Raw genomic sequence first — 22,588 nt, 5'->3', positions numbered from 1 at the left:
ATTGCAATTGCGATATGCTTTTCAATATTAGAAGGAATGATCTTTTTTTTTTACACCATTATCATCATCGCTAGCATTGAAAAACGTATTAACATTACGGTGTGATTTTTGCAGGGATCTGTATTCTGTACCAAACAAAAACGTTTTCTTAAAGTCTGTAGAATATGATGTGTAGGCCAGGACATCTCTGCAGCACGACAATATTTAAAATGGTATTTTTGACACACATTTAACAAAATATCGTGCCTCCTGCGATTAGAAAATTGCAGTGGGCCATATTGCAATTTCGATTAAATTTTCTTGGATTAATTGTTCAGCCCTACTATCCACCTACCTTTCAAGCTTTAAAAAAAATCACAGTGGTAAACAGTGGTGTAATCCTTGTTAGTGGCAAACTGGATGACGAACATTTACCCTGTGTGCATCTGACAATAGCCCCTCCCATCTTGTGTTGACATGTGACCAATTTTACCAACTCCGCCCCCCCTCCCTCTGCCACAAGGGTTAAGCACTGCACCTCTACTCAGAGAGGTCCCATCACAGGAAATGGATCAGTAGCAAAAAAACTAAACATGACCCCCGAGTGAAGCTTTGGCTTATGGAGACGGTTCAATATTTGTGTGTGTACGAGGCTCAAATTGTATACAGGCCTTTAGCCCTTGTGGATGATCAAATGCAATGTTGACAGAAGTGGAAATTATATTAACACATTCACTGCCAGCCGTTTTTTTTTTTACTGTAGGTAGGTTCTGCCAGAGGGTTTTTTTGAGGATTCTGGCTCATCTTTCAAGACCCGAGGATTCTTTTCTGCTAAGATTTTGTGAACACACAATATCTCAAAAGAACTAATAGAATGTGTGCTTTCTCTGTCTAAAAGAGTTAGTTTGTAGAGTTAGTAGTTATGTAAGCATTAGCAGTTGAATACAGCATGGTTTCAGCGTCAGAAAAATTATTCTGAGATAAACGGCTTTTTGTGAAATTCGATAGAACAGTCACTTTAACCATTCATTTTTGGCATCAGTAAGACGTCAGACATCTAAACAATAGTTTTGAACAGTAATTTCCTCCATAACAGCAGGAAACCCCCCTCTGCTTCCAACTCCTCCCTCCGTGTGTGTCTTCTTGGCTGCAGCGGCCGTGTCACAAGCTCGTTTCTGTTGCTGCTGTAACCTCGCGTCACCAGTCTCACTGCTTTGCTGCTGCTGTGCCTGTCTGCGCGGCCGCTCTTTGAGGAAGTCTGGATGGACTCGCTCGTTTCTTGGAGTTTTGGTTGGGGGCTTTGATGAAGCTTTTGCGATTCTGGTCATATTTATGCTGCGTGTTTCAAAGTGTGTTCCACCCGTAATCTATTATGCAAATTTGCAATCCCGCACCGCCAGCAATCAGCGCGAAAACGAAAGCGTTTTCGCCAATCCATTTTGATGAGAATGGCTTCCTCACACTGCTTTTTGCTTGCCTTCCTCAAGTCAGGAAAGCACTGTCGCCACTTAGTGGGTCGGTGGAATGGGTTGTAAACGTTCGGTGGCTCCAATAATTATATAAGAGATGTAAAAGGGTTAGATGCACATCCCACGGTCAAAAAAAAAATTCATTTTTTTGACGGAGTAATACGTCACTGGCAGTCAACCGTTGGATTTTTTTTGACGGAGTAATACGTCGTTGGCAGTGAACGTGTTAATGTAAAAAAAATTATGGAGTGCTGAAAAGCAACTGTTATAACTTCAAGTCCACTGTATTGGATCTTCCGAATCAGGCAAGCTCAACCAAGCACACAAATATTTAGATGCGATGGAACGGCACTGGTACAATCCTATCCAAGATAGTGAAGGAAAGCAAATTAAAACACTTGCCATTGTGATGCACATCTGGAAAGTGGACGTTTTGATGAGAGTAGTAGGAGTGTCCAGAGTCTGGACACTCCTACTACTGTCCTAGTCTCCTAGTCTATTTGGAGCACTTTTTAAAGCAATATTTCATAATGATGTCAGTCACCCATTTCCTACCTTTGCTGTGATTCACTTCTGTCTGAAGATTATATTTTAACACAAACTACAGCGGCACCATCTCTAGACCCTGGTGTTCATCATTTCCAATAAGTATTTTTCCCTATTTTCAATTACCAGTAGGGCCTGCCCTGAATGGCAGTGGTGAGTACACATTCCAGAGGCAGATAATTGATTGATTGATCAAAGAGTCAGTGAAAATATACATTTATGATCTAAGTCAATCATTTCATGATTTCATAAATATAATTCAGATTCTAATGTGATGAGAGCCGACATAGCTGATGGAATGACAAACCTCTGATTCTGTTTTTGGGACTGAATGTGGAACCATTGACAAACGCAAACTCGGTGAGAAGCATTTAGAAAAGCACTCATGACCCACATGGAAAGCAACAAAGATATATTAAGCAACACCAAGACAGTTCAGCTCAAGTCTGAGGGCGATGGAAGAAACATGGCAGAATCTTAAGAATGGAAACCAACCAAAAGCCTTTGGATCAGTGGTCTTTAATCCTGCTCCTGGGGGACTCAGAGTACTGCTGGTTTTCCATCCTACCGGGCAGTTAACTGCATTCACCTGGCGACCCAGGTGTCAAATAGAGCCTGGAAACCAACAGGCCCCTGGGTCTCCTCCAGGAGCAGGACTGAAGTCCACTGCTCTGTAGGATGGAGATGAACAAATGAGCAAATAGGACCACTCACTGCTTTCTTGCCATACTCGCTCTTGGGGGCGACGAGGCAGCCTGAGAGATAGCACCCCGGACTGGTCCCCTTAGGGATCCTGCGGAAGAGACAAACCGAGATGAACACACACGTCGTTCTTGTAAATGTGTTCTTCACTAACTGGTCTGGGAAAATAAAGGTTGATGATGATGATGATGATGATGATGATGCCACTGGGCAGAGCAGCATCCATGAAACTTTTCCGGGGCGTAAAGGTCCTGGCCCTGACGACATTGGAGGCTGCATACTTAAGAACTGTGTGGAACCGTTGGCAGACATATTCTGTTTTATTTTCAAGTTGTCACTGTGGAGCGGGCGGATTCGAAAGCCTGAAAACTGCCCGTCCTTTTTTGAAAAACTGACATGACCGACGGCTGAGCGATCCCTCTGATTTGTTGGGGTTGGAGTTGAATATAAATTAAAACAAGTTTCATATTGTTGTAGGGCTGGGTATTGGCAAGGACCTCACGATACGATACGTATCACGATACATGGGTCACGATACGATTGTATCACGATACATTGCGATACAGAAAATTTAATTTGCTGTGTACCACCCAGGTAGTGTAATAATATGTACATCACTTTATATTGATAACTTAGTGGACAAATGGAGTCAAAACTACTGAGTGTTGAGTGTGTTACTGAACGCACTGAAATCAAAAGTATTCTTATTCTGTCACTGAACACACGGCTGTGCAAAAAATCAATAAGGCGATATATCATGATATTTTTCTGAAATATCGATACAGTATTGCGGAAAAAAGTATCGCGATATATTGATATCGATTTTATTGCACAGCCCTATATTGTTGTAAGCCCTTGGATACAACTGTTGGGCTATGAGCAGGCATCAACCAACGATACAACCTCGAATTATCATCAAAACCAGTTGACTGATTCTCATCCAAACTAACCAGCCTCTCTGCCAAATCGTGGCTTTCTTTGCGTAGTGTGTTGACATTAGACAGGAAAACTTTGCTCTGCCAAACTGTACTCACTTGTCGTCTGGCAGTGGCGTGATGTAGAAGGGCTGCGTGGCGCCCGGCGTCAGCGTGAGGGAGTTGGCCTTCTTCTTGGCCATGAGGGCGGCACGGTGCGTCTCGTAGACGTCCAGACTCAGCGTGGTGGACAGGCGGTGGGAGACCACGAACGGCAGGTCCTTCAGGCGCTCCAGCTCGCTGGACTGCTCGTGACGCACCTGCAGGCGAACTGTGTAGTCTCCCTTCTCCAGCTTCACAGAATACTGGGGAAGGAAAGGTGTTCGGTGATGATATGCACACTTTTGAGCTCAAACTTTTCTGAGAAAGAAAATGACACATTTGGAAAGGTGAACACTAGGGGTGTCACGATACACTCAGTTCACGATACGATACGATACACGATATTGGGTTCACGATAACGATACGATATTTTAACAATATTTTTTTGCAATCAATTTGTAAGTTGAGGGGGCATTCTCCACGCTAATTTGAGTCATTTCACCATTTTCATCCTCCGTGTCTGTAACTTCCCTCGTCTGTTCAAACAAAGCAATGAAAAGGAGAGCGAGCATGCAATCAGATGCAGATCAGTGCCACCATGTTCAGCTTCTTTTTCTCGCGATATGAGATTTCATCTCAACGATACATATTGTCACGTTTTGATATCGCGATATATTGTGGGACGATATATTGTGACATCCCTAGTGAACACACACTCCAACTCATATTCATGTTAGTCGTGAACCTGGTGCAGTCATAGTGTGAACCTGGTGCAGTCACAGTGTGAACCTGGTGTTAGTTGTGAACCTGGTGCAGTCATAGTGTGTACCTGGTGCAGTCATAGTGTGTACCTGGTGCAGTCATAGTGTGTACCTGGTGCAGTCATAGTGTGTACCTGGTGCAGTCATAGTGTGTACCTGGTGCAGTCATAGTGTGTACCTGGTGCAGTCATAGTGTGTACCTGGTGCAGTCATAGTGTGTACCTGGTGCAGTCATAGTGTGTACCTGGTGCAGTCATAGTGTGTACCTGGTGTGGGTAGGCATCCCCTGATCCCAGTTGTCTCTTATTCTGGTCAAACAGCATCCAAAGTTGACTGTCAAACTCAGACTCGTACAGCAGCTCACACAGCATGGGACAGCTAGGGGTCACCTCTCCACTCTTGGGCTGAGGACAGAGCAAAAGGAGATTACACACACACACTCACACAAATGTGGGTTTCTTCCTATATGTTGTGCTGCAGTATGTAACAGGTTTGGTGGTGTTGTGTAGCTTCCGTTAGCCTCCTGGATAGCCAGCTAACATGACAGACTCAATCAAAGCCACGGCAGTTGTGGGATTTCACACAGACTGTTTATTCACTGCTGGTTCTAGACCATATAATGCCTGGTCTCTACGGCGCTACGTCTCTACACACATGTAGATGCTCAATACAGAGTAGTTCACACACACCAAGTTGTTACTGTACAGAGAAGAGTCTGCCTTGCGTCTTGCATGGAGGCAGACTGAGAAGGAGAGTAACGTAAAGCCAATACAAAAACAAGGAGCGCCACACAGTGGACCAACATGTTATTGCAACCAAATAATTTTCCCAAAACAGGTGGATCTAGGCATGTGTGACTGTTACAAGTACCTGGTGAAAGCTGTAGGTGAGGACGATCTCGTAGACTTGTCTGTTGTTTGGAAGAACATCTCTCAATCCCAAGGCTTTTATCTTCGAACTTAAGGGCCTACAGCAAGGAAGTAAGCAAGGAAGTACTGTTGCAGTGAGAAGAAACAATACATTGTCTGTTTATGTATTTGAGTGTTCATGTATTGCATGTATTATTATTTTTTACTTGTGGGTTGATCATATTCATATGACTTTTTTGAACGTTGAACCTTTTGTGTCAATAAATATAACTAACCTGAGAGGTTGAACCCAGGACTTGAGGGTGATAGCAGGGGAGACATCCTCGTACCTCAGAGGCGACGACACTTCAAAATGTGTCACTCCCTCTGATGCATGCTGGGAGAGAGAGAGAGAGAGACAATCCCGGGTTACGAGCGGACAGAGGACTATCTTCTTCTTCTTTAGTGTTTTATGGCGGTTGGCAAACCAACTTAAAGGTGCATTACCACCACCAACTGGACTGGATTGTGGAACAGGGGATTCAAAACAAAACAAAACAACTCTCTCTTAAATTCTTGTATCTACCCCAATTTCTTTAAGAAACTTAATAATATGCATATCTATCTTCTGTGTTGTGGAATAAATGCCCTGGCCTTCTCACCGGCAGTGCCGGGTTAGGGTTAGCTACCCTACCCTAACCCTAACCCTGTGTGAGAGAGAGAGACTGTGTGTGTGTGTGTGTGTGTGTGTGTGTGTGTGTGTGTGTGTGTGTGTGTGTTCTACGTACTATGTGCAGGGGAGAAGGAGAAGTGGTGAGTCCATGGAAGGAGATGTTGTAGTCGACCGTGACGTCACCCAGGCTCGCCCACCAGCGCGCGATGCACAGCTCTACGACCCGACCGGACTGCGAGGAGAGAGAACACACACAACATAGGATCGAATAGAAATTGTATATGTACAGTATACGTGGCTGCCCGTTTCCCAGTAAACACAGGTGAAAGCAAAACACTAATGAGGGTTTCAAACTTCCATGATTGGGAATGTGGAAACCCTCATTAGTGTTTTGCTCGCACCTGTGTTTATTCTGCCTTTTTGACACAAAATGGCCCCCGCGAAAAGCATCTATTGACGCTGTGGTAGTACAGTAAGTCTAAGTGTTTTTCTTTGGCTGCTAGTTCAGCGAGCTTTAGTCGTAGAGTATTCTTTCTATTCTTCTTTAAATTCTATTTTTATCCCCCATTAGTGCTAATTTAATTTATTTATCCTGGTTGCTGCTCCACCCTCTGCCGATCTGGGGAGAGCCGAAACTGGCTCCACGCTTCCTCCGAGACATGGGCAGTCAGCCAGCCGCTTCTTTTCACCTGACAGCGGGAAGCTTCACCGGTAGGACATAGCACGTGGGAGGATCACGCTATTCCAACCAGTTCCCCTCCCTCCGAACAGGCGCCCTTAACGACCAGAGGAGGAACCACATTAGCAACCAGGATATTGCATGTTTTGGTGAAGGGGGTTCCTATATGAAGTATTCTCTGCTTTCGAGTGGCATCTCGTTGGACTTACTGGTGCGAACAAACAAGAAAAGAAATACAACCATTAACGCGACCACTGTGGCAGTACTTTTGCGGCGGTAGGGCCCTTGGAAACTAGCAACATCTGCATGCATATAGCAATGTATGGCTTCTAGCTAGTAGCCAGTGAGCGATATCTGGCCAGGGACTACAGATGGGGAAACTCGTCTTTTTTTTAGCCAACTATGTGGCCCCGGTCAAAGGAATGAGATCTCCGTACGTACCAGCACGGGGAAGGCCTCGGTTAGGGAGCCCCTTTCCAGTAGCGACGAGAACTTGTAGAATTCGTTGGCTCTGTAGGCTCTCTGCTTGACCAGGTGCACCGCGTGCAGGACAAACTTGGACGACACGTCGCCCGAGTGAGAGGTCAACGTGATCTCTGCAGCAACGATGACAAAGAGAAAGGAGGAGGGGTGAACAGCGGAGGATGAGTGCGTGGGGGGGGAGGGGCAGCACGACGGACAGTACGACCAGGAAGTGGAGTGGAAGACAATGAGAGGCGGAGAAAGAAAAGTTACAGATAAAAACACACACACACACTCACACACAATTATACACAATGTAGGTGACACAGGAAATATTTTGATACTAATGTTTCCAATTATACACGTTTATTTATTTATTTATTTAATTCAGTTATTTGTGGAATGGACACATTTCACTGAGACAGTAAGTTATTTTTGTAAATTTGTTATATGCCATTGATTTTCTAGATACAAATCACAACATGCTCAACTGATTTCTTCATTAAAAACACACCCAGACTACTATAAAACCGATTAGAATGAGATGAAAATTCAATATCTTATGACACTTTAAATCAACATTAAAACCAAAAACTCTAATGGTACCATTAGGTACTGTTGTCTACCTAGCCCAAAATCCTAACAAAATCCACCCGACCACACACACACCCACCCCACCACACCCACCCACCCACTCACACACCCACACATCCACCCGACCCCACCACACCCACCCACCTGCCCAGGAGGCTCCCTGAGGAACAGTGATGAAGTGGCGTCTGATCTGCCCTGGTCTGAAGTGGACGTCTGTGAAACACACCTCCTGGTTACGATTCTCTGGTACTCTACCGGGGGGGGGAGAGAGAGAGAGAAAGAGCTGTCAGAGTCAGACACTGTAGTGACTTGACTTTGCCAAAATACAAAGCATGAAAACCTACAAGCCACTGAGGGGCTGGCTGGTACCGGCACTTGCTTAACGTAGTTGAGCAACTGCAGCTGGTCATGTGAATAATCCACAGCTCAAACATCTGTATATTCATACTCCAACACTCCAAGTGTGTTTATTTACACCACAGGCCTGTAGACAGTGATCCACATGCATTTACATAATCAATAACTGGCATGAAACAAGCAATGACTCAATGTGCAGCTACACACAAAAACAATGTGAGGACGGTCAAAAACGGTTTGCTTCCTACCAACCAACCTCAAGCTGATCATCGCCTCACCTATTCACCTTATGTAGCCCCGCCCACTTGACCCAGTTGTGTTATGACTTCCTGTATCAAAACACCGTCTGTTTTTACCTGCTCACACTAGTACTGTACTGTCACAGGAAGTGTCAACACAACAGGAAGTAACTGGCTGACCCCTGTGTTGGAACATAAGGTGAATACGTGTAGGCTGGCCACTTTCCCCTGACTTCACATTATAGACCCTATGCTCCACAAACAAACCTAACACTACTGGTCAAACAGGGGAATTACAACAAATGCCACACACTGCATTAGGGCTGCTCGAATATGGCAAAAATCATAATCACGATTATTTTGGACTGATATTGAGATCACGATTATTTAACGTGATTACTCGTTGACGTTGGCAAAATCATGCATTTGCAAAATGTGTCTTTTTAATACTGGATGTCTTTGAACTTTAAATATAATTTAAGGGAAAAACAAGGAAAACAATTAAAGTATTATTATTTTTAGATAAATAAATAGGCTAACTAAAATATTCATATATAAAAATAATAATAATTGTTTTATCTCGATTACCGGTATCTTGTTTTCATAATTGTGGGAATCCAAAATTGTAATTGAGATTAAAATCCGATTGAGCAGCCCTACACTGCATATACTGTACAAACACACATATCAATGGACACAATACCCAAAATGGCTCTAACACACACACGGGCGCGCACACACACACACACACACACACACACACACACACACACACACACACCTCTGAGAGGGATAGAAAAACAACTGGTGATATAATGTGTGTACTCACTTGGTGGGGATAATGACGGTGATTGGGACTCTGAATAAGGGACCGGAGGTGGGTGCCGCAGTATCGTAGCCACACACCTAAAAACAAAAAGCTCACAGTGAGTCAAGTCAACATCATTATTAGACGGGAAACCAGAACTCACGCTTTTCCCTCCGACCCCTCGAATTAGCCTGCCTACCTCGGTGTAGTGCAGTCCCTCTCTCAGCCCCACGGGGTCGATGCGGACGTTAACGTGACGACACTGGTTCATCAGCTCCAGGTGGGAGGGGCACTGGACCCAGGGGGCGGTGCACGTGAGGGCCAAGTGTAGCTGAAGGGAGATTCGCTCAGAGTTGTCTATAATGGACACGGAAGACACACACCGGTTTCAAGAAGACAGATAGTGGAAGAAGGACAGACGTGGGTAAAAAACGAGTCCACACTGAAAAGCGATTGCTGGAAAGTTACTACAGAATAACGAGGAAACACACGGTACCGGTGTTCTCCGGGAAGACGGGTTCGATTCCTACTCCGTGATCTGAGGGGGCCAGAACGTGGGCAGGGTCCCTGAGGTAGATGCCTCTCTGCGCTCCCACCGTTACGCAGAAGCCCAGGTGGCTTGTGGGTAACGAGGCATGCTGTGTGAGGTAGTCTAGCGCCCTGTCAACCTGACGCCAAGGAAGGAAGGAAGGTGGTGAGTAGATGATATACAGAGAGACAAGACAGGAACTACTTGCAAAAAGAACACAGCGACTATAGACCTTATTTGATTGACGTCACTCACGTACGGGCACGCCCACCGCCGCCATATTGTCGACATAGCGCTGCAGCTCTCAAGTGACAGCCTATGTGGCGCAGCGTTTATAGGAAGCTAGCCGCTGTTAGCGTTACCTGTATCATTCCTGTTGTGTTCGGATGGTGACCGGCTGTAGTAATGACGGCAATAAAGTCCCCGTGGTTTGTTTCTATCTCTACCGTCCACAGACGTGAAGGGAGCGAGACTGAGGATACGTCAGCAGCACAGGAGATGTGTGGATAGTTAGTTGAGACAGGTGAAACTTTCTGACAGCTCCTCACAGCAAAGTCTGTTCACCTCATTCTTTTGTTTATTTATTACAGGCATTAACGGCAGCATACAAACAACAACTGTGTTTTTTTTTTATTGCTGTCATTACCATCGCTATTTTGTAATGGAACAGAAACGACAATAAGGCCGTTACTAGTTGTCAGCTGCAGAGCTGTGTGCGCGCAGGACGGTATGTCAACAATATGGTGCCGTCCAGGGTTAGCGAATAAGGTCTATAAAATGATACGAGAATGAAAAGAATATAAGTGCAGATACCTGGATAATTCCATGGCCCTGTGCAAACACCTCAATGTCATCCACCTTCAAGGCAGTGTTCTCCAGCGCTCTCCTCACCGCAGGAACAGAGGGGTTGATGCCGCTCTGCTTCAGCCCTTCATCGAGCACACACAAACACCACCCAGGCATGTATCAGTCACACACACAGTCTTGCATTTGCACTGGCATGCACCTAATGCAATGTGCAATCCCACCTAACATCAGGCCCCAGAGCCACTCACACACCTGAGAGGATGAGTGCGATGCCTCCACAGGCGTTGGGGGACGACATCGACGTGCCGTTCATCAGCTGGGTGCCACGGAGGGTCCAGTTGGGCACCGACGCGATGGCGCCTCCGGGGGCGCTGATGCTGACGCCCAGGGCCCCGTCTGTGCTGGGGCCTCGGGACGACCAGGTGTACTGGTTGGGAGGCAGCTTCTCCCTCAGGGAATACTCCGCCACCATCATGTCTGGTGTCACGTAAGCCCCGACGCCTGTGGAGAGAGAAGAGTGTAAGAGCGTTAAGAGCGTTAAAAACAACAACACTTGGGTTTTCATTGAACGTGCCGTCATGTAAACCTATATTCCTCCCTCTGGTGTCGATTAAAGCTACAACATGCAACGTTTTGTAATAATAGGAGGATATGATAGATTATCCGTCTTGACCAACAGAGAGAGAGAGGCCATTTACACCTGGCGTTCGGTAACATGCGTTTTCTGTGATCAGATTGCAATCCGATTGTGTTTTATCACTTGAAAGTACAGGTGTAAACACCCCCAAAACGCATTGAAGAAGGATTGCAATCTGATCGTCCAAACCACCTCCGGAGGTGGTCAGGGGTGCATATTGTGTACACATTGAACACAAGTGTAAATGCAATGTGTCCTCTCAATCTGGATACAGCAACTGTATGCGGATTGAGAGGACACCCATCTGATTGCAATCAGATTGCAGAAAATGCATGTTAACGCCAGGTGTAAATGGCCTCACAGGAGGGCGGGACTAAAAATACACTTCCTGCCTGAAGGCATCACGTAGCGTTACTTATAATCGGAGAGGTTAACCAATCCCCAAAGCAGATCACATGTCTCCAATTAAGCCAGGCAGGTGTGGATAAACAAGTGTGTGTTCTCATCATCAGTGTGTGTGTACTGGTACCGATCACACTGCTGGTGGTCCCCCCGGGGCAGCCCACTGTGGAGAGGCAGGGGCCGTTGTTGCCGGCGCTCGACACAAACATGACGTTGTGCTTCTGCACGGCCTCTGTGATCACCTCGCAAATCCTCCTGGAAGAGAAGGCGGGGCAGATTGACAGATACGAGTAAGGACGTGCAACACAAAATAAACTAGAACTCCACCGATGTATCGGTATCGGCCGATTATGTTTGCCGATATTCGTTTATTTTTATTTTTTTAAGTTATAGTGTATATAGTGTTATGTGTAGTGTTATGTGCGTAATTGATCCTTTTTCTTAACTCAAGTTATATTTGTGTTTTTGTATTCCTAGTTATTTATCATTATTAAATTCCCTGTGAAGCTTACTGTTTCACTAAAAAAGTTTATTGTTAAACTGTAAAATATCCTGCTGACATTACATATCTTTGTGTTCGATATTGATTTGATTTGATTTATTTAGCACAATTTAAAAAGAAAAACAGTGCAAGGAGGGAACGAAGCCCAAAGGGCTTGTACAGAGTTCCACTCCCATCATCTACTGCAGTGGATACGTAAAACACAAGATAAACAAAGACATTTACAACAAAGAAAAACTATAAACATAAACAACATATTATACAATATTTGAGGGATCATTGCAAAAAATGTGTGTAATATATATATATATTTATTTATATACATATATACATAGACAATCACACCCACGTCGCCACCACAAACACAACACCTACCCTGAATTGGGCCAGTGGGTGGCTTCTCCATAGCTGTAGTTGACCAGGTCACACTTGTAGTTGATCACTTCAATCATCTTTGAGAGACGGACCGACAAAGAAAGAAAGCATCAATGCATAAAACAGATTAATAATCTGGGGAAAAAAGAGGCGAATGTTGACAGTTGATCTGAATTTTGCTGGAGAGCTTGTGGGCAGCAGCGTACCGCACGGATCAGCCCTGTGCCCGTCTCCATGGTGCTGAGCCGGGTGTCTCCGATCTTCAGAGCCAGGATTTGGGCACCGGGAGCGACGCCATTGCGCTCGGGCTCTTCTGGGAAGTAACCTGCTGCAATACTTGCCACATGTGTCCCATGAGCCCCTTCAAAAAAAAAAACACGTGCCCGTTACACAGTGGATATTCTACGGGACATTCACACCAAAAGCGTTTTTTTCAGTCAGAACGCTATGAAAATCATGTTGAGAGCGCTTCCATTGTGCACAAAACACAGCGCACGGAGCGTTTTTTTTGCGCTTCGTTTTATTTTCCCCATGCAGTCGCACGCACTAGAGTTGAGCACACAATGACCACACAGACGGTAGCCAGCTGGTTTTGTCTGTTTGATGTTGTTCACTGTCAACATGAAAGCCAGATTATTGCCAATTCTGGCAGCAGCGAGGTTGAGGATCCCTCTGGGAGGAGAAAATGTACGAGTAAAAAGACGAGCAGTGCGCTTTTCCGCCAAATGCTCAACTTTTTCAGCTTTAAAACGCCCACAGCGCTCCTCCAAAAAGACGAGATGCCACCCAGCGTTTAAACGCCAGGTGCGTTCCTTGAAAGAGGAGCACGTCTAGCGCGTCCTTACATAGAGAATGAATTGCAGAAAGACGTTGGCAGCTCGAAAAATGCTTTTGGTCTGAATGTCGCCTTATGCAGTCTCATATTACCGGCTTTCATCTCTGCCCTAACACTATTAGACCCAATATCTGTTGAATGAATCGAACAAAGGACTTGACAGAATAGCTCAAACACCGAGATTCGTTCTTCGCTTTTGCTCACCTCCACTGGTGACGATGCAGAGTGTGTTTCCCTCGTCGTAAACATTGACAGAGTAGTTGAGCATCTCGGCGTTCCCCAGCGAGGCGTACTCCTGAGTCTCTCTGTAGGAGCTCAGCACGGTGCACTGGGACAGCTCCCCGCTCTCCGATGTATCCACGACAGCCCTTTAGAGGACACACAGCAGTGGACATTGGACACAGCAATGGACATTAGACACAACAGTAGGGGTGGGGGAAAAAATCGATACACCATAGTATCGCGACATTTTGCCATGCCACCGGGCTGCTATAGACTTTCGTTCCAAGGCCAGCAGTAAACAAACGGTAGCATATTTTCATTTTGTTTTAACAGTAACAGTTTTGTCATAACAGTAATTTACAAATTCCCCAGTTACTGAATGGGCTGCACAAGATGTTTTGTGCAAGTGAAGTGAAGTTGCATTGTTCAAAAACTACCTAAGTACAGTAGTCCACACACACATCCAGTTAAGGTGGACTGTAAGTAGACTGTAACAAACAGTTCAGTTTGTCAGGTGCATGCAACTATGACATGACTTTATGAAAGTTGTCGGTCTGTCTACTTGACAATGTTGCTGCAATAAAATGGTTGAAGTCAGATGTACAGACTGGAAGATTGTTCTTATATAAACCAGATGTTGACAAAGTTTCCCTTTGGCGACATCATTTGCAGTTAAAAAAGTAAGAAATCGCAATATATATATCGAAATATCGCAATATTCAATATATCGCAATATTCAATATATCGCAATATCGGCGATATCGCAATACTATCGTATCGTGACTCAAGTATCGTTTTAGTATCGTATCGTGGGCATCTGGTGATTCCCACCCCTACACAACAGTGGACATTGGACAATGTGAAGGATACATCTACTCCTCGTAAGAACTACTACTGAAAGAAGACACATGGCGAAGAGAAAGACCCTAAAAGCCAAGCATGAATACAGTGTACAGTACAATCCCTTGTTGTCTACTTTTCAGGTACTACGAAAATTTGGTAAAAAATGTAAAACCTAAAATGGTTAAAATGGTTGGTTTTAGGTTGACCATCATACTGTTTTGAGGTTATGCATTTGGTTTTGAAATGTATCCATAAACCCGAGGGCAGCAGAATTTTCCCAGCCCAGGGGAGAAACTGGGCAGGGGAAAGTGCAGGAGGAAACTAAGGGGGCCCGTCCCGATGTGCTGACCTCCATGTGATGCCGTCCTGCCAAAGCACACAGTCGTATACAGGACCCGGATCACTGTACTTCTTCTCTAGAAATGCAAGCAGCTCTGCCTGACTCTGCAGCTCTTCCTTCTGCAGCTTCTCTGTCTGGAGATGGCAGAGAGGAGACAGATTAGGACACAGTACAGCGGCTAGTAATTATTATGCAATTACCGACAAGTACATGAGTACACAGAGTACAGATGAGTACACAGAGAAGTTAAGTTACTGATAAGTACACAGAGAAGTTAAGTTTGTGTTTCTGATGAGTTCACAGAGAAGTTAAGTTACTGATGAGTACACAGAGAAGTTAAGTTTGTGTTTCTGATGAGTACACAGAGAAATTAAGTTTGTGTTTCTGATGAGTACACAGAGAAGTTAAGTTACTGATGAGTACACAGAGAAGTTAAGTTACTGATGAGTACACAGAGAAGTTAAGTTACTGATGAGTACACAGAGAAGTTAAGTTACTGATGAGTACACAGAGAAGTTAAGTTTGTGTTTCTGATGAGTACACAGAGAAATTAAGTTACTGATGAGTACACAGAGAAGTTAAGTTACTGATGAGTACACAGAGAAGTTAAGTTACTGATGAGTACACAGAGAAGTTAAGTTACTGATGAGTACACAGAGAAGTTAAGTTTGTGTTTCTGATGAGTACACAGAGAAATTAAGTTACTGATGAGTACACAGAGAAGTTAAGTTACTGATGAGTACACAGAGAAGTTAAGTTACTGATGAGTACACAGAGAAGTTAAGTTACTGATGAGTACACAGAGAAGTTAAGTTACTGATGAGTACACAGAGAAGTTAAGTTACTGATGAGTACACAGAGAAGTTAAGTTTGTGTTTCTGATGAGTACACAGAAAGGTTAAGTTACTGATAAGTACACAGAGAAGTTAAGTTACTGATGAGTACACAGAGAAGTTAAGTTACTGATGAGTACACAGAGAAGTTAAGTTACTGATAAGTACACAGAGAAGTTAAGTTACTGATGAGTACACAGAGAAGTTAAGTTACTGATGAGTACACAGAGAAGTTAAGTTACTGATGAGTACACAGAGAAGTTAAGTTTGTGTTTCTGACCTGTGAAGGCGAGGGGTGAGCGAGGTCAAACTCTTCTGTCCTGCGACTGACCTCAGCGAGAGCCGCCCTGTGTGGAGGGTCCCACATTTTCTCCTTACGCTCTTTCTAAAAGACAAAAGCAGAACTTTTAGCAAAAATGATTGTAGTCTATAGAATTGATCTCCCATTTATGAAATGAATATTAACAATGTACATTCCTTTTTCTGTTTTTCATGTAACTTGATTTTCATGAATCTGTGTTAAGTCTTAACGAAGTGTCTTTCTACCTGTATTCTCTCTTTCAGAGCCTTAGGGAAGAACTCATAGCCATTTTTAACTCCAATGCGAAACTTCCCTGATGGATTGACCCAGGCAGGAGGGATCTGGAGGAAGGGAGCGAGAGAGAGAAAGATACAAAGATAAAGAAGAAGAAACACACTCTATTGTGAGATAAAAAGGTCAACATAGAATCAATCAATGAAAGCAGGAATCATCACACTATCATCACCCCAGAGGAAAATACTCATGTTGGCATCTGAAGCATTTAAGACTTGATTTGGCTCACGGGACAAATAGTTATGGAACATTTATTGACACACAGTAAATCATATGTCAAGATCAAATCAATGTTCCTGACTCAGTAGTATAGCAAAAGACCTTAAGTGTTCTGCCAGACAGGCCGGCGACCGTCCCATCTTTGGGCTCCACCACCGTGGCCATGTTCACGTCACCGCTGCCCGTTGTATCGATGATGTCGATGATCTTTGGCTTCCCCTCAGTTGTGACCTTTAGGGATGGGAGAAGAGAAGAAAGCAAACTACCATCTATCAAGAATGCTGAAGTAGCCATCCTTCTGGAGGAGAACGTCAATTGCCAGTCTCCCACTGTCCCCTCAATCTGGAGAGGTTTGGTTAGTTCAGCCATCCCACATAAACAAATGTAAAAGAGGGAAGCCTAGTTAACTTTTAGGCACTGTCAAACTAACTTGATACGATCCCCAGTGTGACTTTTTTATGTTAATTTGTTTTTTATTCATTTTCTATTATTCTTATTTGTTTTATTTTGTTTTTCTTTCTTTGTATGTAATTTAATTTCTTGTCTGACATGTAATGTGTACTACTGTGGTCTTGGACCCCAGGAAGACTAGCTGTCGTCTAGGCATCAGCTAAAGGGGATCCTTATAATAAACAAATAAAGAAACTTCCAGTTAGCTAACTTGTACAGCTATCTTACACTGCCAATTCCTAAGGTTACTCTGACGTCACGCAAGCAAGGGGGCAGCTTGGGAGACAGAACTGGGCTAACTCCAGAGTAACCTTACAAATCAATAAATTAAATTATTTTTAACATTATCTACGGTTTACCTTGTGGCAACAATGAGCAGTTTGCTCGGCACAAATCATAACTTACTTAAGGAACACATCGTTGATTTTAAACAAGCTTTGCAGTCATTCATTTAGTTTGACAGTTAACTTGAGAGTTGACTTTACTTGACTTAAGTTGTGGACCAGTGATGTCATTTGTGCATTAATGACATCACTCACTGTCACTGGTCCACAACTTAACTCTGAATAACTGTCAAACTTAAAAAAAAAATAATAATAATAACTGTCCAACTAAACGACTGCCTGCCAAACGGGTTAGTTTTCACATAATGTGTGAGATTGTGCAAAATAAATCAGCGTTGTTTTTCGGTGGAGTGTCCCTTTAACCCGATGACATGGTACATATCTGCTATCTGAATTAGCCAGCTAACCTGTCAGTTATTCGAATTAAACGTTAGCAACAGCCAGCTAAACTGTCACTAGCCTGGTATCAGTTAACAGTTTAGCTGGCTAATTTCTACATTTACGGTCTATGGCTAAGTCAGATAGCATTTGCTGATATCACTGCTAGGCTAACTGGCTAACATGTAACGTTACATCAACCTAACTAACTGTTAGCTAACGCTAGTCTAGAATGCTTCATAAGCAGCTGCGTTAGCCAAAACCAGATTTGACAGCAAGAGAAAATACACGCTGTCCACGGTCAGACTGTCATTACGAGCGATGCAGCTGTGTTGTGTGTCTAACGTTAGCTAGTTAAGGAATTGTGCTACATTAGCCTATGCTGTCAGTGTGCTGCAATCTCTGAATGAGTTGGGCCTGTAAATTAGCTAGCTCAAATGAGCTAACATTAGCTGCTAACGGTAGCTAGCTACGCAGCCGGTTAAGATTACCTGCATGCCCGGGGCCCCTGGATCCACACCGGTGTCGAGGATCGCGATGAGCACACCTCGTCCATCGTACTCGGGGAACCTGGTGAGGAAAGATGCGGCGCCGGTTTCTTTTTTGGGAAGCAGCCCGTGGAACGGGAACGGTTCCTCGGTGGAATGAGCAGCCATGATCAAAAGAGTGACAATGAAAACAAAGCAGCGAAATGGGGAAGAGAGAGAGAGCAACAACACGGTGAGAGAGACGGGGAGGAGAACCTTAAAGGGGCAGTATCAATGGGTCTGTCTGTCAGTCTGTCATTCTAAAGAGCACACGCTAGGTGGTGCTATAATACCGTTAGTTATACTGTGATAAACTGGATAAAACTCATTGATAATAGCTTCAGTAAAAACAAAAACACCCATAAACTTTGATTGCTTGTTCAATTCCACCAAATACATTATTGTGCCTGTAAAAAGGCCAAGGCAAGGGGCCAACTGATAATAAGTGAAACCATAATTTTCATCATTTTGTGCTTGTTCTTTTGTAGCCTACCCATCAACAATCTGACAAATGTTGGGTGTGTCTCTTACATTTGATTAGAGTTGATTAAAAAAAAATCTTGTACCCAGTGTTTCCTCTAGGGTTTATTTTAGCAGCGGGGAGAAGGGTTTCGTTGTACCTGGGTCGGCCACGTGTACTACGCTGGCCGACGGAGAATTGCAAAGATTTAGGCTACTTTTCTATAACAGTATGTGCTTTACACCATTTATTTATCTATAAATGCTATTTAATGTAATGTTTGTTTGTAGCGTCTGTAACTTTGTGCTGCTTTTCTTGGCCAGGTCCCCTGATTTTTTTTTTCAGTTATACTCTCCTAGAACATTTTGCATATATCCATCTTAAGACACACTACCAGTCAAAAGGTTTGACACACCAAAACTTTCTTAATTTTTTTTACCATTTAGAACAGGGGTGGGCAACTGGCGGCCCATGGGCCGCTTGCGGCCCCTGACCTCACTCAGTGTGGCCCCTGGGTCATTTAATTATTTTTTTTAAAGAAAAAAGAAAAAAAAGTTGGTGGTTAGGTTAGGTTTCTGGTGTCATCTGAATGGAAGAATTACTAAATTTGAATATGAAAAATATAAATGTTGGTATAATAAACTTTGATTACCAGTCCTTTTCATCAAATGAGTAGCTATAATTGGGAGTGATGGTGTTACAGTAGGCTACTGGTAGAAGTGCACGGTCACAATCTGGCCCTGGCGAGGATTTTTTGTGTGGCCCTCGATCTCTATCATCAAAGTTGCCCATCCCTGATTTAGAATATTAGTAAAGACATCAAAACGATAAAATAACACAAATGGAATTATGCTGTGACCAATAAAAGTCAAACAAATCAAAGCTATCTTACATTTTAAATTCTTTAACGTAGCTGCCCTGACTTCATGACATTTTTCACGACAATTCACATTATTTTGAAGCAGCGGGGGGGGGCCGTCACTACTAAATGTATATACAGGTAGGTGAAACCCTGCTGTACCTGTTCCCTGTTTACTTCCCTCCTGTCATTATTTGAACCATAAATCACTCTGTTTGCACACTCAAGATCATAAATCACTCTGTTTGCACGCTCAAGATCACAAGTTGTTTCTGTCACCACTTATTTCCACAACATTAGGAGCCCACATAAAATACACAAGTCAAGTCCTGTGAGTAACTGGTCGGCGTTCTTGATTTTTGCTTACTTTTAACACTTTGATATGCCCTAAAAATGATATGAAAGTCATTTTAACATGACTCCTGGCTCTGTGTAAGAGTGCCTGAAGCAAGACGACAGGCTTTCTGTTTGTTTAAAGTCCTGTCAGTCTTTTCTTCTTTCTCCTCTTCCTTCATCAGAGGAAGGAGACAGATGGAGGGAGGGCTCAATAGGGAGCCAAAGTGGAACGTCACTTCCTGCTTCAGCACTGTACCAGAGATTTTCATCCGCCATTTATTTTCCCATAGACATTCCGTAAAATGCGTATAAAAATAGTTTTAATTGTTCAAACCAAACGGTTCAGATATATTTAGAAACAGGAGAGATCGCATAACATTTCACTCAGACCAAAACGTTTAAAAAAAAGTGGGTTAAAGAAAATATTTTAACTATGTTGTTGTTTTTTGTTTTGGACAGAGTGAAATGTTCTATGGTCTCTCCCGATTCTAAATATAGCTGAACTGTTTGGTTTGAACAAGTAAAACTATTTTTATAAGCATTTTACGAAATGTCTATGGGAAAATAAATGGCAGAAGAAAATCTCTGGTACAGTGCTGAAGCAGGAAGTGACGTTGACTTTGCCTCTCTATAGTTTTTCTTACTAACAGCGCTGGTACAACATTACAGTATTTCAATTGCTATGATGATTTTGTCCTTAACAGATGCAAGCTTTAAGCTGGAAGAGGGTGGAAAAACAGAAATAGTCATACAAAATAAATCTGATTAAAGTGTAGATTATAAATATTTTCAGCAGTAGCCTATTTCTTTGTATTGGATTGGATTTGTAACGAGTACCCACTCAGACGCATGCAATCAGACTTATGTGTCGTGTATATATGGACGTTCTGTTTTTCCACCAAATCACATGCATTATATTGAGGTTTGATTCATGCTCTATTCATAGAGATGGTTATTTGTCTTTTCCATAATACACGGATTAACTTTGCACATGTCAATCTCCATCTGTTGAACTCAACATTCTCTGTCTCTCTCTCTCTCTCTCTCTCTCTCTCTCTCTCTCTTCACGCACACTCACACACACACACACACACACACACACACACACACACACACACACACACACACACACACCGTAGGCTATGTCTCTGTAAGTGCTTGTACTATAGAACAACAAGCCACATCGGGTTAGTTATAAGTATGTTATTTTTAGTGTGCCTATGCGCTCACTCCCCACTCTGTTTGTTGGCATCCTTTCACTAATCTGCTTAACAACATCTGTCCTCTCTTCCTCTTTCTGTCAATGGCTCAGAATTGTCACCACACATGCACACACACAAACACACACAAACACACACACACATTATGATATTTGAGCATCCTTGTTCCTTGTTTATCTGAGACAAATTAAGGCCTCCAAGCTAAAGATCTCTCTTTCTCAGTCTTACTGTAAATATGCACGCACACACACACACACACACACACACACGCACACACACACACACACACACACACACACACACGAACACACACACACGCAGGGTTGTGGTTTACCACAGGGCGTAGCCACCACCATTGCTAAACTGAAATAAATGCATGTCATGAGCGTCTTTAAAGCATTATTTCCCTGTGTGCTGCTGTGCATAAAACGGCAAGAATTATACCTCCGCCCTTTTTTGCATGCAGATACCAACTGTCATTTTTAGCGCCTTTGTTCCTTAAACTCTTGATGCATAGGTGCAGCAGTGCATATAGGTGTTTTGATGTTTTGACTGGTAGCACTCCGGTGCACACAGAGTCAGGCACTTACTGTAAAGAGCAATGTTCTCAATTTACTTGCCAAGCTAAATAGAGTAGGAGCCACACTCACCAGTGTTGCCACACACACACACACACGCACGCACGCACACGCACACACACACACACACACACACACACACACACACACACACACACACACACACCACAAAAAGTCAACTGAACTGCGACAGGATGTGGCAAATGTAAGGAGTTTACGGTATCGCTGCCTCTTCTTGGCTATCAGTTATTTTTCAAAATAAAGCGGTCTTCTCGGTTATGTGTGAGTTAATATCACATGACATGGGGTAATACCACAGGCGTTATCTATGTAAATACATATTCTAATGGGAGGCACAGAAGCTGTGCTGTATATGCTGTGTGGCTGCTATGCATGTATTCTCACATAGGGATATGAGCTACAGTGTGTGGAGGCTCCTATTTCAGTGGTTCAGGGTGTAACGAACTGACGGGAGAGATGAGACACGGCGTCTAATTAGATTTAGAGCTGTTCTAAACGAGTCGTGGCTAATCCCAAGGCCTCGACGAACGGAAGTGCTGCGGCTGACTAACGTTCCTGCTCGAGGAACGGTCCAACTGTTCCTCTCAAAGTCCCACATCACTGCCGGGGCTGGGGCTTGGCTCGGCCAGCTGGGCTCTGCCGTGTGTTCCCAGACCAGAGTCAGGGCTATTTTGAGGAATGTGCTCATACAAGCCAGGGTGATCTCAGAGAGCTGGACCAATAGGCTGAAGCCTGGAGTTGATGGTGATGATGGTCAACCTTGTGCCTTTTTTGACCTGAATGGATTTGAAATGCTGTGTCCAGACACGCTATCCCTACCGTCACACCAAGGGCTGCTCGTTGTCCATTCTTCCATCTGTCAGATTTGGCCCAAGACCGGTGTCAATGGGGAAATAAGGGCCACTTATTCTTTCCAGGCTATACTGGTGTCTCGCTATGTGACAGAGCACTTCTGTCTGAAATGCTTACCGTAAATACCTCTGCCAAGGAGGTTGTGTTTTTGCCCCCCTGTTTGTCTGTCAGCAGGATTCTTAGAAACTAGGAACTAATTTCCATGAGAATTGGTGAACAGTAAGGCCTTGTGCCAAGGAACAGTTGATTTGATTTTTTAATAGATTTCCCTCTATTAGATGATTATCGTTT

General features: G+C 43.7%; 1 protein-coding gene across 3 annotated transcripts in view; it reads right to left on the bottom strand.

The window, feature by feature from the left end:
* The window catches only part of tpp2 (tripeptidyl peptidase 2), a gene marked incomplete at its 5' end in the record, with an annotated part of 28,458 nt that extends 10,358 nt beyond the window's left edge, over positions 1 to 18,100 (bottom strand). For all 3 annotated transcript variants that reach the window (XR_014553831.1, XM_083662352.1, XM_083662353.1), the window contains 22 exons: positions 2,709 to 2,787; positions 3,731 to 3,975; positions 4,740 to 4,877; positions 5,344 to 5,440; positions 5,618 to 5,718; positions 6,110 to 6,226; positions 7,115 to 7,269; positions 7,874 to 7,980; positions 9,155 to 9,231; positions 9,333 to 9,490; positions 9,630 to 9,801; positions 10,476 to 10,591; positions 10,722 to 10,970; positions 11,636 to 11,763; positions 12,386 to 12,462; positions 12,592 to 12,746; positions 13,425 to 13,588; positions 14,635 to 14,759; positions 15,739 to 15,843; positions 16,005 to 16,100; positions 16,375 to 16,503; positions 17,936 to 18,100. Coding sequence is in view for 2 of the 3 variants with exons in the window: in XM_083662352.1 (XP_083518478.1) it covers positions 2,709 to 2,787; positions 3,731 to 3,975; positions 4,740 to 4,877; positions 5,344 to 5,440; positions 5,618 to 5,718; positions 6,110 to 6,226; positions 7,115 to 7,269; positions 7,874 to 7,980; positions 9,155 to 9,231; positions 9,333 to 9,490; positions 9,630 to 9,801; positions 10,476 to 10,591; positions 10,722 to 10,970; positions 11,636 to 11,763; positions 12,386 to 12,462; positions 12,592 to 12,746; positions 13,425 to 13,588; positions 14,635 to 14,759; positions 15,739 to 15,843; positions 16,005 to 16,100; positions 16,375 to 16,503; positions 17,936 to 18,100 (2,955 nt within the window). The remainder of the gene's footprint in view (positions 1 to 2,708; positions 2,788 to 3,730; positions 3,976 to 4,739; positions 4,878 to 5,343; positions 5,441 to 5,617; positions 5,719 to 6,109; positions 6,227 to 7,114; positions 7,270 to 7,873; positions 7,981 to 9,154; positions 9,232 to 9,332; positions 9,491 to 9,629; positions 9,802 to 10,475; positions 10,592 to 10,721; positions 10,971 to 11,635; positions 11,764 to 12,385; positions 12,463 to 12,591; positions 12,747 to 13,424; positions 13,589 to 14,634; positions 14,760 to 15,738; positions 15,844 to 16,004; positions 16,101 to 16,374; positions 16,504 to 17,935) is intronic.
* Positions 18,101 to 22,588: the final 4,488 nt, after the last annotated feature.

The sequence above is a fragment of the Poromitra crassiceps genome (genome assembly GCF_964638095.1).
Source record: "Poromitra crassiceps genome assembly, chromosome: 28".
Taxonomy (NCBI): Eukaryota; Metazoa; Chordata; class Actinopteri; order Beryciformes; family Melamphaidae; genus Poromitra; species Poromitra crassiceps.
The sequence above is the reverse complement of the archived record's forward strand: the minus strand, read 5'-3'. Positions and strand labels throughout refer to the sequence as shown.